General features: G+C 35.3%; 2 protein-coding genes and 1 non-coding gene across 15 annotated transcripts in view; 2 read left to right on the top strand and 1 right to left on the bottom strand.

Annotated features, from left to right (window-relative positions):
• Positions 1-5,774, top strand: part of RMDN1 (regulator of microtubule dynamics 1) — a 55,617-nt gene extending 49,843 nt beyond the window's left edge. For 3 of the 7 annotated variants that reach the window (XM_019822852.3, XM_011291316.4, XM_011291317.4), the window contains 4 exons: positions 1,269-1,356; positions 2,592-2,622; positions 4,255-4,388; positions 4,832-5,774. In XM_019822852.3, the coding sequence (XP_019678411.1) occupies positions 1,269-1,356; positions 2,592-2,622; positions 4,255-4,388; positions 4,832-4,882 (304 nt within the window). In that variant the 3' untranslated portion in view covers positions 4,883-5,774. Of the gene's footprint in view, positions 1-1,268; positions 1,520-2,591; positions 2,623-4,254; positions 4,389-4,831 lie in introns of those variants that run through there. The other 4 variants (XM_023248457.2, XM_023248456.2, XR_002151905.3 and 1 more) reach the window with 3 other exon arrangements.
• A 4,021-nt stretch (positions 5,775-9,795) lies between these two features.
• WWP1 (WW domain containing E3 ubiquitin protein ligase 1) overlaps positions 9,796-15,469 on the bottom strand; it is a 135,420-nt gene continuing 129,746 nt past the window's right edge. For all 7 annotated transcript variants that reach the window (XM_011291318.3, XM_011291319.3, XM_011291323.4 and 4 more), the window contains one exon: positions 9,796-11,362. In XM_011291318.3, the coding sequence (XP_011289620.1) occupies positions 11,263-11,362 (100 nt within the window). In that variant the 3' untranslated portion in view covers positions 9,796-11,262. The remainder of the gene's footprint in view (positions 11,363-15,469) is intronic.
• On the top strand, positions 12,486-12,589 carry LOC111558653. The gene has a single exon (XR_002739729.2). It is a non-coding gene; the product is annotated as a U6 spliceosomal RNA (small nuclear RNA).

Below are 15,469 nucleotides of genomic sequence, written 5' to 3'. Positions count from 1 at the left end.
ATTGTGTTAACCATTGTTATTCAGATCACTTAGAAGTAAATACTAAGATGAAAAAGGCGTTAAAACTTCTTGCTAGACTTTGAAATTCCTTTTGTTGGGAAAGATTATTTTTATCCAATGAAATTGGATTCATCTAATTATGTAGCAATACAGTTTGATGCTCTAAGAGTCTTTGCATCTTCAAAGTGTATAAAATACAGTCTGATTCATCTGAACAGCAATATAATTTTGACTTTTAGTATCTTTCTAAAAGAAAGATATTTATCCTTTCTTGAGACAGGTTTGCCATGTTTTCTTTGGGTGTAGTCTGCAGACCTGAATATTTTATTGTCTTCTTTTTGGTGTAAAAAACCTTGTATCAGACTCTTAAAGAGTTAAATATCCTTCAGGGACATATTAAACTAACAAAATGCTTTCTGAGGATTAATGATAATGGAGAGACAGTCACTAAGTCAGATGCTAGGGAGTAAACATGAATGAGATACAAGTCTACCTCAAGGAATTCAGACCGTAGTCAGAGATCTAGCACTTTTTTCCCTATTTCTATCAGAAATTTGTCAAGATCTTTGGATGTTAATCATTTGCTTCACTCTTTCAAATAGGTAGGCTTAAGTTGTGTTTTGTCATTGTTATTTATGCATATCATGTTTGGTTTTGTCATTTTATTTTAATTAAAAATTTTTTTAATGTTTATTTTTGAGGGAGACAGATCGTGAGCAGGGGAGGAGCAGAGAGAAAGGGAGACAGAGAATCTGAACCTGACTCCAGGCTCTAAGCCATCAGCACAGAGTCCAATGTGGGGCTCGAACCCACGGACCGCAAGATCATGACCTGAGCCACTGAGCCACCCAGTCACCCCATGGTTTTGTCAGTTTTTTAAAAACTGAGTTAGTCTTTCTAATGCAAAAAATAGGGGTAATGATCCAAACTCATTTAGTCCTTGTAAGGAGTGGATGAGAGATAATCACCTAGCACCTGAAACAAAGTGAGCACTTAGTGATGAATGATATATGCTGTTATCATTACTAGTACTATTGCTTACTATTTATATTAATCACAAAATATACCTTAATTTATGGATCAATATAAACCAGTCTCTGGGTAATTTAGTAGGCATATTAACCTACTGGATATTATTATGTAAAGTACAAATTGTTTAAACGTACAACAGGAGAAGATACGTTTTATATGTTAAGATGCTTAGTTTTCTTAAGAGAAAAAAAAAAGGTGAATTTCAGATATATAGATGTTATTTTATTTCTCTATAGGTGTTATACATTTGCTGAAATGCCTTGGTATCAAAGAAGAATTGCTAAAATGCTGTTTGCAACTCCTCCTAGTTCCACCTATGAGGAGGTAGTGTGCTGTCCTTTATTAAGTTAGTACTGGTTTCCTAACTGCAGTGCCATTCTACAGTGTCCAGATCTGGAGCTCTGATCAGTGAGGCATTTGAGCACGTTTCTAACCATCCAATGCAACTATCTTATCACAAAGGCTTAATACTTATAATCTATGACTGGTGAGTGGTTTTTTTTTCTTTAGGTGAGTGGCTGATGACTCTGGTATGTTGTTAGCTATAATAGCTCATGGCTAAAATTTATCATTTTCTATTTGAAACCTATATACCATATAAAAGTCATAAAGTAGAACAAGAAATTCAACAGCTGCTGTTCAGCATGTTTTAGGTACGTGTTCTACACACTACAATTTACCTAGAGAAGAAAGTGTGTATTTGTATAGATAAAGAGTAATTGTAACTTTTTTTAAAAAGTGGGGTTGAAAGGTTCATACTCTTATATTTTCAAGGCCTTTTGCTTCCTTGTTAAAAATAAAATTTGAAAGGGATTTCTGGGCAAATATTTTGAGTTAACATCACTAAAATTTTCAGAGTAAGGAGATAAGGCCATTGAAAAAGCTTCCATAATACCTATACCATAACAAGGAGCTATGTTTTTCTTCTGGGAAATAATATTGTAGAATTTGATGTAAAAATATTTAGTTGAAAAATTAGAACATAGTGGGGAAATACTGCTATTAAAAAGAATATATTCTAAGAAAATACTGTCAGCTTTACTATAACAAGTTAGTTATGTTTCTAAGAAATCAGTTAATACATTATAAAAACAGTCGAAGTGGAACAAAAAGAACTAAGAGTTTCAGATTCACAATAGCATTTTATGTTGGAATTTCAGTAATAAAGGAGTTCTAAAAATTTATTGGTACAACCTATATACCACTGAGTAAATTTAGCTTTTGATTTTATCAAGTTTTTACTGGTAGTGACTATTATGATTTAAGAAGAGAAAGATCAGAATAGCTCTGTTGCATATGATGATGTTCTTTCCTCTCTGCACTTGATGCTTGGTTGGTACAAGTTCTGAACAGCAATCAAGTTATTACTTGAAGTGGTCCATATACCGTAATCTGTGCTCCGATGATTTAATAATATGTTCAATTTTGCTGTGTTAACTCTGTCAATGAATTGGACTTTAAGATATCTTAATTTACTTCCTGACTTTTGAACAAAAGTTTTTTTTAATATTGATTCTGTTATAACCCTTTTCATTATGTTTGGGTTGTGTTTTTAACAGGCCTTAGGCTACTTTCACAGGGCAGAGCAAGGTAACATTTTTAATTTCACATACTAATAGTTAAAATTGTATGAATGCTTTATATAGAATAGAAATTTTTATTTAATATCCTCATTTTTTAAATGTTTATTTTTGAGAGAGAGAAAGAGAGTACGAGCCAGGGAGGGGCAGAGAGAGGGAGACACAGAATCTGAAGCAGGCTCCAGGCTCTGAGCTGTCAGCACAGAGCCCGCTGTAGGGCACAAACTCATGAACCATGAGATCGTGACCTGAGCTGAAGTTGGACACTTAACTGACTGAGCCACCCCTATAATAGAAATTTTTTAAATAAAATATTACTTATTCTGATCTACTTCTTTTTGCAGTAGACATTATCAAATATTTGTTAGTCTTTATTCAGTAAAGATCACCTGAGTAAGAAGTAGGTTGCTGCTGAATTTAGAGCTACAGTTCTAGAATGGTCCTTTATTTGATGTAATTCAACCTTCCTTTTGAGAGGAGGCTTTGACATGTTAACTCTCTTATTCAAGATTATATAGCTGATTAGGAACATTTATTATGTATTTAAATGTTTAAAATTTTTTTATTGAGACATAATTGACATACTACATTATGTTAGTTTCAGGTGTACAGCATAAGGATTCAATACTTGTATATGTTGTAAATGATTACAATAAGTCTAGTTAATGACTACCACATTTTAAAAAAATTTTTTCTAAGATTTACTCTTTTAGCAACTTTCAAATAGCACTTAAATAACACGTCTTGTTTTTAAACCAGGCCAGTTTTTGTTTTGTTACAGATATTGTCTTCTTTTGTGAAGAGTTTCATGTCACTCTTGCTTTGAAGAAATGGCCAACCCTACAAAACTGACACCAGTCCATCCTAAGTTCTTCCTTTTTAAATTTAATAGCACAAACTAGAAAAGTAAAGGACATAAGCATATGTTACCAAATACACCCAAGAAACCACTGTAATTTTATTTCTATAAAATTAATCAGAAGAATATTAAAGACTGTATTAGAGAGCCTACTTATATGGACTTGTTCAAATGCTTTTCTGATAGCAAAGCATTTAAAAAAAAACATTTCTTATAAAGAATTGAGTCTGCATGTTAAACTGTCAGTAATATATTCTGATATGCTCTATTACTGTCTTTCACTGATAACCTGTTATGGTGGTAGTTCTATAGATCATGAATATGAATTTGGGAATAAAATTTCCTCAGAGGGATTTAGAAGCATAATTGCCAAATAAAACCTAGAGCCTTAAAGGAATAAGGGTTTGGGGTGTTGAGAAAAAATCATGGTCATGTCTTACAGAGCTAAAAAAAATCCTCAATAATTATAGTCATCTCCAGGTTTTACTCCAGGTCAGTTTACTCCAGGTCAGTTCTCCTGAGCAACCTTTCTTTAAGGACCATATCTGGTTTAGAAGCTCCTCCTAGGCTCCCATTACCTGTTACTTCTCCCATCATATAGTAGACACTGAATGAATGATACTTAACCAGCATTTTTCTGAGATAGGAATAGTTGAACAAAAGAGAATTCGAGTTAGCCTAATCTTTTATTGACCATATAAATTTATTATTGGAGTTTAGACTGAAAAAATTAAGCCTCTACAAGTATGTCATCTGAAATAAATTTTTCTTTCTTCTGTACAGTGGATCCAAACTTCTACAGCAAAAACTTGCTTCTTTTAGGAAAGACCTATTTGAAGTTACACAACAAAAAGCTTGCTGCCTTCTGGCTAATGAAAGCCAAGGACTATCCAGCACACACAGAGGAGGATAAACAGGTAACACATCTCCAATAAATTAAGGCAGATAGGTTTCTATTGAGGCACTATTAAACGTGAAGTAAGAACTTCTTTAAAAACTATCTAAATGCACATTGTTGAAAACAAGAGTATTCATTTCAAATGTGAGTTCATTAACATTTCCATTAATTTCTGTATGCAAATGTTTAGTTACTATTAACAGATGTTATGAGTTACTTGCTGCCTTATTCCAGTTTGACATACATGACAGATCAAATAAGATTTCTAAAACAAAAGGCAACGGATGTGTATTAACATGGAAGAGTCTTACCCAGTCACTGTTAAATTTTATTTTTACAATGTGCTATCCTGGTTTTTGGGAACTCTTAGAAACAAACCAGAGCCCACTGTATGAACTTAGATTTCACAAGTTGATATCTATGCTGTGCTGTTTATTTATAACGTGTATTTTTCCATTTTAGATACAGACAGAAGCTGCTCAGTTGCTTACAGGTTTCAGTGACCAGAAATGAGAATTTGTCAGAGAAGAAAGTACATGAAGTATCTAAGAAACACTGCCTTTTCATCACATTACAAAGATAATACATAAATAATATATAAACCATAAATGTGTTCTATGGCTGTTTTCTCAGTTTTTTTAATGTAACCATTTAACAAATTTAAATATACAAAATCTTAAGTTTCTTCACAGGTAACAAGGCAAAAGAAATAATTGCCATAAGAGTGGTAAGGATATCTCCCTGGCTCAGAGGCAGAGATATTGTGCACTTAGGACACCAACAATACAAAGTGGTATAAGACTTCTAAGGGAGGATGGATCACATCAGAATGGGACATCAATAAAAGAAAGTTTTGTTTAAGAGGTGGCATTGGGGGAATGCATTGTCAAGTTGGACTGATGCAAAGTTGAGATCTTGCAGAGAAGGTGCAGTGAAAATTAGGAGGTTAGGATGTTGAGGGTTCTTGGTATAAAGTAGTTAAGTGATGGATCTTGGAACCAACCTGCATAAGGAAAAAACTCAAGTCAGGAGAGGATGGAAAATGGGAGTGGTTTCTTCTTTTAATGTGACATAGACCCTCAAGTGGAGGACTGATTTTTGTCACTAGACAAAACCCAAATTCTATTTTCTAATGTGAAAGGAACGCAGAACTCAAGGGTGAAATAGAAATGAAGATGTTTTAAATAGGACAGTACTACTTGAGGCTGGGATGCCCCCACTGCAGAACTGTTTTATAAAAAGGATAATCTTGAATGTAACTTAGATAAACCAAAGTATGTGTAGAGGTGGGTTTTCCCCCAAAGGATTTGGGAATTGTATTGTTAAAGTAAACTCTATTGGTAGGGGCTGTTTCTGTGTTATCCTCAATAAAACCAGGATGTGTATGTATGTTCGAACTTGAAAACTTCATCTCCAGTTGCTAATCTTTTGCTATATTTTACTTACATGTGTATATATTCACATATTTATATATACATATTTCTAAAGTTTTGGAATTAATTGTAGATAACATATTTCATCCCTAGATATTTCAGCATGCGTTTTCTTAGAATAAGGACATCCTTTAAACAAAAACCCATTATCACAACAAAAAGTTAACAGTAATTCTTTTAACATCTAATATCCAGCTATTTTCAGATTTTCTCAAATGTCCCAGAATGTCTTACACTTTTAAAAATCCAGAACAGTTCTCCCATCTTTTTTTTTTTTCCTCACATCATTCATTGACTTTTTGAAGAGGACGGTCCAGTTATCTTCAATTGTCCCTTATTCAAGATTTATCTTACCACACTTTGAGAACCACTTTTCCATCTTTTTTCCAGTGATTTTAATTATATGTTAGATCTTCTTTGCCTAATTTTTTAAACTTCTCTGATTTTTTTTTTTTTATTTCTTTCATTTTCTTGTCTGAGTTTGTTCCTCCCATGTTCCTTATTTCTTCCAGGTCTCGTTTTCTTCCTCTGATACATTCCTTCCGAGATGTTTGTCTTTTTGTTTTTTTTTTTTTTTTTTTTCTGATTCCAGTCAGCAGGCATTTCACGTTTTCATGTAGTTTGTCCAGTTCTTTTTGAATTTCTAATTTGCATTTTTTTGTTTCTACAGTTTATATTTAACTCAGTATAGTGTTAAAGAATTGTTTTCAGCATTTTCATCTGAAAATTTCTCATTTTTAATTTTCTCATTAGAGGGACTTTCAATATTTTCTGAAGCTGTGATTTGTGTGTGTGTGTGTGTGTGTGTGTGTAGTTACCAGCCATACAAAGTAATCAAATGGGAAGTGAGGGGTTTTGATTCGTTCAAGGATAACTTCTGGTAAGTAGTTTTTGTGAAATTCAGTGAGAGAGCCTTTGGCGGGGGGAGGGGGAGTCATCTGATATTTTTTAGCGCTATTAAATTTTTGCTTTGAAATCATAGATTCGTAGGGAGTTGAGCGGGAAAAGGTACAGCAGTCCCAGAGGTAACATAGAACTATAGTACAATATCAAAACCAGGAAATGGGTATAACCCACAGACCTGATTCAGATTTTACTTCTAAATGCTCTCACGTGTGTGTGTTCTATGTAATTACGTGACATGTAGATTTTTAGCTGACACTACAATCAAGCTATACAACTGTTCCACCAAGTCACAAAAAACTCTAGTGCTATCCTTTTATGGTCACACCCATCCACCTTCCCTCCCTACCACCATCCCTAATCCTGGTAACCACTAATCTCTCCTTTATAATTTTGTCTTCAAGAGTGTCATAAAATGGAATCATAGTGTATGTGACCTTTTGAGAATTGGTTTTTTTCATTTGACCTAATTCCTTTAAGATCTAAATCTAGTCAGTGGTTGATTCCTTTGCACTGTTGATTCTATTTCACTGTATTTAGTGTACCTGTTTAACCATTCACTGAAGAGTATTTAGGCTGTTTCCAATCTTTGGCTCCTATGAACATTAGGTACAAGTTATATCCATACCCAGGAGTGTGTGGTTGCTGGGTCTAATTTATAGAGCTATTATCTTCCTTCTAATAATAAGGGATAAGCTCACTTCTCCAATATGTGGTATGGCTCTTAAGATTCTGATTTATGTGCACTTTGTCTCTACTTTTTGACTTTCCAGGAGTTTGATTCACCAGGTTTTACAGTGGTTCTTGGCATTTCCTCACCCACAGTGAGACCTACTACTTTTGGGAAAAAACCCTAGGACCCCATTTATTCTTCTTCCTGTGCAGTCCCCACTTAACTGTTCTTGTGTATGTTCCAGACGTGATTGCTAGTTTGAGATGATTTCCCCACACGCATGTGGACAGATGTTTGCAGTATTCTTAACATATTATAGACATGGGCTGTTGGTGATTATAATTACCTCTTCATGTGGGTATCCTAATTTCGTTCTTTTGAGGATTGAGAATAAATATGGATTTGAAAAGTGGCTACTCTATAAAAAATCTGAAAGCTCTGTTAACTTGTTAGCAAAATTTTCCCGAGTGTTTAATCACAGACTGTGAACTAGCTATGGACTTTGTAAAAATGACTTCTTTCAGATGCACTTTCTTACCTATAAGCATCACCACAACAAAGAAAAAGCAGACACACCAACCTTAGGGAGTTGTGACGATGAAAGAGAACATGTAAAGGATTTATCAGTAAATATTAAAAAAAATTTTTGTTTATTCTTGAGACAGAGTGAACAGGGGAGGGGCAGAGAGAGAGGGAGACACAGGATCTGAAACAGGCTCCAGGCTCTGAGCTGTCACCACAGAGCCCGACGCGGGGCTCAAACCCATGAACTGTGAGATCATGACCTGAGCTGAAGTCAGACGCTTAACCGACTGAGCCACCCAGGCGCCCCAATCAGTAAATATTTTTAAATGGTATTATCTGAGTTCTTGGTTGAGATTAGGAAGAGAAATTTTGGAATTTAGGAGATCCCACTTTTTGATGTGTGTTTTTGGTACATTATTTGGGAGGGTATTGTTTTGCTTTCATGTGACATTCACCGTAAAATTTATTTTGGACTATGTGCCAGGGCATTGTTGGGAAGAAAAAATAGGGGTGGATTACTTTGTCAAGGGCCATGACACCATTTGAATGAATGCCCTGTTCTGGTCCATTGCACTGCCCTCTGAGAGCAGTGAACAGTGTGTTTTATCCTGTGACTGAGGAGAATACACTTGGTACAGAGGAGCCTTCGTGAGCTGCTCTGATATGGTCCGGGCTTTTCCCTTGAGATGTCCAAATCCCCAGTTAATATCTTAAGTTTGGCTTTTAAGATCAATGGATTAAGAAAACTGGGAGTGTTATAAGACCTTTGTTCTCTCATCTACATATTTCAACGAGAAGATTTTTTTACTTCTGCAGGTTCACCAGGGGATCTTCTTAGGTTAAACCAAACCCTCAGGCTCAAAGTCTGCAAAAGGCTTCATGTGGCACCAGTTTACTCAGAAAGCTGTAAGGATAGGAACCACAGCTAGCCAGAAAGTCAATGTCAGGACTCCTTACATTTCAGAAAATGACCTTACAGCAGCATCAAGTATCTGGAGATTTCCCAGTCCAGATGCAACTTACCAGTCAGGGGTCATTTTTAACAAAAGCAAAATTGCCTAGTGGTATTTTGACACATACCACCCTATCTAGTTTTGAAGAGAAAAGGTGGGTGGTTAACTGAAGGCTGCAAGGCGCAAAAGGTTTATTAATAACTCTCTGAGCTTAAACTGCCTAGGAAGCACTAAAACCAAAATACCCTTGTAGCTGCTCTCCCTGGAAGATAGCTAATCTGATTGATGAAACTATTGTTCCTGTGATCCGTTCACTGGGCTCAGTTAGGTGGTGCCGTTAAGTTTTGCTGAAATGAAATAACTATGAATCTGTCTCTGAGCCTCATTGTTTTTGCCTGTTTTTTCATTTCAGGCATAGTGAGCCTGTCTAGTGCAGCACAGGACCAGGATGGGAAGACAGGGGAAAAGGTGAGAGATGGCTACATCTTTGGTTTCTCTCACTGCCACTGAGTATATAAATCAAGACATAATAAATCCTGCCTTTAGGCCTGGATTTCTGCAATTGGGTATGAAAGGTAGAAGGCCCTAATAAGTTCTCCCAAGTAGCTTTTTTCAGAAAGCTGGTTTGGTCTGTGGGTTCTGTGTAGCGTCATCTAATTTCTTACCTGAAGAAAGGATAGAGGTTCAGCACCCTGAAAGCCTGTCTTCAGTCAAATCTGCTAATTGTATTCTCACATACCTCCACTGAATGATGTTCGAGAACTTCTGTCATGGCAAAATTCATTCAACAGTGGTGCTTTCTATGGTGTAACTTAGACCTTTTGAAGATTGGTCACCCTCTGTCACATAATGCCATATACATTAGCATTTGTTTTTAATTCTTTATGCTTCAAAATAGCCAGTGTCAGACTAGGATTTGGGAAAGGAGTCTATTCAACATAGTGGATCACTGCCTTTATTTCATCTTTACTATGAACTCTGAAGTGCAGAACACAATCTAATATGTAGAAAAATAAAATTTTGGCAAGACAAAAACTGTTTAGGGAAATTAAATTGTATAGTATTTTCCGTATGTACTTAGTTAAATATGTTACACATAACATTGTAAGATGTCCGTTCTGGAGTTATAAAAAACTGAATGAAATTTACACTGCATATTGAAATGATACAAATGGAAATTAAAATTTCTGTATTAGTAAGGAAGCCCAGTTTGCTAAAATAGCATTAATATCATTCACATCAGATTTTAATTTGTTACACATCTTTGTAGTTCAGCAAATGCCCTTGATAATGAAAAATTAAAAAGTTATTAGGACAAAAATAATGATCTGTGTAAAAAGGGGGGTGGGGAACCAAAAGATTTTTTAATATGCTTATATAATTCAGATAAAATTTTCATGAATTTAAGAGGAATGAAGATATTCGAACACTAATAGAAAATAGACTCATTTGAGTGTTCAAATGCTTACACAACTCTTCAGTCCATCCAGTTTTATAAAACCAAAACTTTGAACACAAAAGCAAAATTGTTCACATTACCTTATTATATGTTCCTAAGTATCAAACCGCATCAATTTATTATGAGTTAAATTTAAAGAACATCACAGATTTAAAAACAAAAGTACATAAGTACCTGATTCTTTTTAACTCCACAAATACCTAGCATCCCAAAGTAACATGTAAACAAACCTCTTTGCTGCCTAATGAATTCTTTCCAATCTCTAGAATAAACTAAATGGCTTTGGATCTAGTATGTGCCTTACATTTAAGTTAGGGTTTCATTCATTACTTTGTATTAGTGATATAGCAAAGAGGGAAATTTTTCAACTATTGTACTTATTTAAAACAAATTGACAGGTTCAAATACCTGTCTTCAGAAAAGCCAGCAGCATTTTTTTTAACATACTCAAAGTAAGATTTGGCCTAAGCCCTTAATACCTTCCTGAACAGCCATGCAACTAAACACCCTCAGGAGGTGTTAAGTAAGGGAGAAGATCATGAAGCAATTTGTACTTTTTTCTCTGGATAATAGAAACAAGGTAAAGCAAATCCAGATTATTTTTGAATGAACGGCTGTCATGTTTAATATACCCAGAGCTCTATAAAACTAGAGCCATTATCATATATGCTTATATAGATATATACTTATTTTTTAATAAAGTCTCTTGCTTGCTTCAAAATTTAAGGATGATCTTTTTCCTAGTCAGTCACTTCAAGGGAACAATAAATAAAGTAGAAAAGGATGAACTGTTTTGCATATTTCTGTGGAAGAACGGAAAACATTTATACTTTGAGAGGTTCAGAAAATTCACTGTACAGAATGAACAGCTTATATACACTATCTGTGCAATTTTTCTTGGCTGGGGTATTTAAATGCAAGAGCTCCTCCAAGACAAGAAGCCACATTCATTCTTGTCCAAATCCCTCTGTCTCTTCTATTGCAAAAAGAAGTTTTTCCTTTAGTTGTTCATAACTCTTATATGGTGGTAGATCCAAGCGATTAAAACTGAACAAAAACAAAAACAGATGTGTTTTCAATAAAACAAACTCTGAAAAGATTTCTAATACAATATTGTTTAAAGCACATTTGACAAACTAAATGGATAGAGGAGATCTAAAAATTTTGCCAGAGGTATTCTAACAATTTACTATTATATTAACACATACAGATTTTTTACTCATAAAAATATTTTAACATTTCCCAGAAAAAACTGACATTGCAAGTTGTCATAAGTACCTCTAACTTCTCTTCGGTTTTTAAGTCCATTTATTTCATTCACTTACCAGTTATTAAGAATTATATATCAGATATTTGTCCAGGAGCTGGTGATAGAATGATAAAAAACTAAGTTCCTATCCTTGTGGAACTTATATTTCGGGGCGGGGGAGGGAAGCCAGTAAACAAATACATACTTTAGTGCTTCCATTCCTGCCATACTTAAAAGAATTCGCTGCTCTGTTCAGCTGAATTAAGATTTGGGTGGAGGGAGGGTCTAAGGTTTTAGTTTCCCCTCTATCTAGTGAAACAGCTCTAATGTAGGTAAAACCATTCTGTATTTTCATTTTCTCACATGGAAGATTTTTATAGATTATCTAGGTTCCCTCCTACTACTCTCCCTCTGCCCTTGTCTCCACTCCTGCTTAAGAGTCAGGAAACTTAATAGTCAAGAGCCTTTTGAGTTTCTGAAACAAGGCAGCCAATTAAAGTGGCCTGATAACACCATTTTATTCTCTTTGTATGAAAAGTTAAATCTATTAACGGTAGCAATTAAGCAGACCATGTACCTTCTCTCCCCCATGCCCCCGTCACACTGATAGCTGAAGTCAATAAAAAATTTTTCAATACAGTCTTATATTAAGACAACCAGTCACTTTCTAATTCTTACATCTTTCAAATATAGCCTTTGCCAAATTCTTTCTCTTTACTGAATCTCTGTATCTCTTCCATCCAGATCGTTTGTGTTGGCAACTGCACTCGTGTGTCTCTACTTCCGCAACATCTCTTATATGGACCATCAAAATTTCCTGTCTACTGATCTTGCATCCATTTTTTTCCTGACTTCTCCACAACCCATCTAGCCTTATTACATCACTGCCAGAGGTCCTTTCATAAAAAAGACTTGCCAGTTTAAAAAGCCTTTGTTGTGCTATTCTAAAATTGGAACTATACAGAGGTTAGCATGGCCCCTGCACAAGAATGACAACACAAATTCATGGAGTCTTCCATTACAAAAACGAAAAAAAAATCTTAGTTTTCTAATTACTATGGATTGAAGGTATGGGGGAAGGAAGCTGTTTGGTATAGCCCCCCCATCAATTAATTTAATGTTTTCCCAAAATATCACATGCTTTTCTGTTTCACGACATGCTCTTATGGCTCTCTCACGATCGGGAATACCTTTTTCCCGATATGAAAATATTAATTCACTAAGAAGCAGTCCAAATGCTAAAACTTCCTCCAAGAATTCTCCTTGAGCATCTTATACAGACTTAATTCTTCTCTCCATAAGCTCTTTTTATTTTGCTTTTAGCATTTTCTTTGCTCTGTATTATGACTGACTAGTTTCTTCCATTATGTTCTAACACCCATGAGGGGCAGTCATCCCTACTCTTTTAACACTTATCCATTTCATTTAGTAAATGTTGAGTTAACTACATAAGAAAGTACATTACTTGAAAACATCCGAAACAGGGTTCTATTTTAAGACACCAGCCACAGGACAGAGACACACGAAAATCTCTTCATCTTAGAGGGTACTTACTATATAGATATCAGAATACTGTTTTAGTTTAGCTTTTGTTTTAGTTCCAGCTGAGTCAAATTTGATACTTCTACTTAACCTATAAAAATGGAAGACCCTACCAATACTTTTGCAATGGACTGTTGGTTTTCTATATCAGTGTATACAGCCTCTGCTCTGAAAGTGGCCACCTCAAAAGCAAAGCATTGGAAAGGACAGCAGAACTCATTCCGAGAATTATCAAGACTTCCGCCATAGATCATAGCAGTGTTTACCTTTGTTACTACTAAACTCTGGTGTCTCGGGATCTATGTTCATACAAATTCTCATCCCAATACCGTTAACTGTATTCCACTGATCTGAATTAAATCCTCACCTTTTCCCTTTCTTCCACCTCAGATCTCCATTCCTCTGAACTTCTGTTTTATGATTTGCAGTTTTCTAAGGTCTTAATAACTTGCCTTAACTAAAAACCCAGCTAGTCTGAAACATAACCATTTCCCTGCAGCCAAGCAGTAAAACTTCCCTCCTGTGAGGCACATACAATCTAGCTATGCAACCTTTTTCTGAACTTTTGGCTACCCTCTGTTGACCTCTTGGTCATATTCCTTTCATTCACTGAAAGTTCTGGCACCTGGGTTCATGGTTGTCCTCTCATTCACTTGATGATACGCAACACCCATGCATGACCTCCCAAGTTCTCATCTTCAGTGACCTGTTCCTCTCATTTACTGACTTTAGGATAACATACCTTGAACCCTGTCATCACCAGCAGGAAATTTCTAATTAAAAAAATTCCACTTTTTTTTTTTTTTTGTTTGAGTGCACAAGCACAAGGTGTGGGGCAGAGGGAGAGGGAGAGAATCTCAAGCTGACTCCATGCCCAGCACAGCCTGACACAGGGCTTGATCCCATGACTGAGATCATGACCTGTGCCAAAATCGAGTCAGATGTTCAACCAACCGAGCCACCCAGGCACCCTCAAAAACTCAATTCTGTCTTTCCAGCTTCCTTCAATTAAAATGCTAACCCATTAATCCATTACTTTGTCACCATCCTAGCTGTCCACAGACTCTTCCCGTCCTTATTTTGTACTTAAGCTACAGACCATCCTTATATCCACTACCTTGCAAGTACTTTCAAATCCCTGTCTCTTCCCCCTTTTGAACTTAACTAATCAAAACTCAAACTGAATGAATTCAGCCTTCTAGTTTTCACTCCTTGGACCTAACAGCTGAAAATTCCTGGAGGGGAGAATCCTACAACTAGACAGATTGGTGTCACTTTAGATCCAAGTAGGCAATCCAATATCACACATCATTCTCAGCCTTACTTCTCTAGTAGATACTTGTCTGCTCTGACAACTCTCATTCTTCTCAGAGTTTTTTTACTTTCTTAATTCTTAGTGACCTCACTTCATACTTTGAATAAACAGAAACCAACAGTGATAATTACAGCTTACATCCAACATTTCTTCCTCTCTTATTACAACAAAGGAAGTATTCCTGTTTTATCAAAGGCTAATTCCTTAACCTTTACTCAGCATCTCAATTCTTTTCATCTTTCTTTGGTTCTGAACTCTCTCCTCTACCTCAACAATCTCTCCTTTACTGGATTCAACAATTTAATCTAGGCTGGTGTCCTCAAATTTTTTTGGTTATGATCCTTTTCACACTTTAAAATATTGCAAATTCCCACGAGTTCTGTTTATGTGAATTATGTTTATTGATAAAAATGACTATTTTAAAAAAAATGGTAAAAAAAAGTGACCCTGTTATATATTTTTGCAAATCTTGATGTCTAGCCTAATAGAAGACAACTGATTTCTGATATTTATATGTGCATTTATTTTGTTGCATTATATTAAGTACAGTATATGAAAATTTGCCCCCACACAGATATGTGGTTAGAAAACAGAGATGTTAGAAAACAGAGATGTACTCTAGTTTTTTCAGGTCATTGTGGCTATTATTCTTGACTATTGTACTAAATAAATTTGGCAATATTATACATAATATGGGTTCTGAAATCATACCAAAGAACTTTTTCTACTCTGTTATGTAAAACCCATTGGTTTATCTTGTACTCTGAATGGCTCTTTTTACCCATGCATGATTTTATAACATCATGCATTGGTCATTTGGAAACAGTGATTCACCAAGTTATAAAGTATTTCTAAATGTTGACACATTAAATTACATGATAGAAAAAAATCTCATTTTTAATAATACCACCAATCTCATCAGAAAGTCTTGGGAAGGCTTTCAAGCTCATGATGGTATAAACAAGTTCTCCCAAATTCTAATTTTTGCCTGAAACCTCAACTTTTATCATTGCCAACAAATGCTGTCAGTTGTTTCCCTTGAAGTGAT

The sequence above is a fragment of the Felis catus genome, chromosome F2, assembly GCF_018350175.1.
Source record: "Felis catus isolate Fca126 chromosome F2, F.catus_Fca126_mat1.0, whole genome shotgun sequence".
NCBI lineage: Eukaryota > Metazoa > Chordata > Mammalia > Carnivora > Felidae > Felis > Felis catus.
This window is presented reverse-complemented; position numbering and strand designations above follow the sequence as displayed.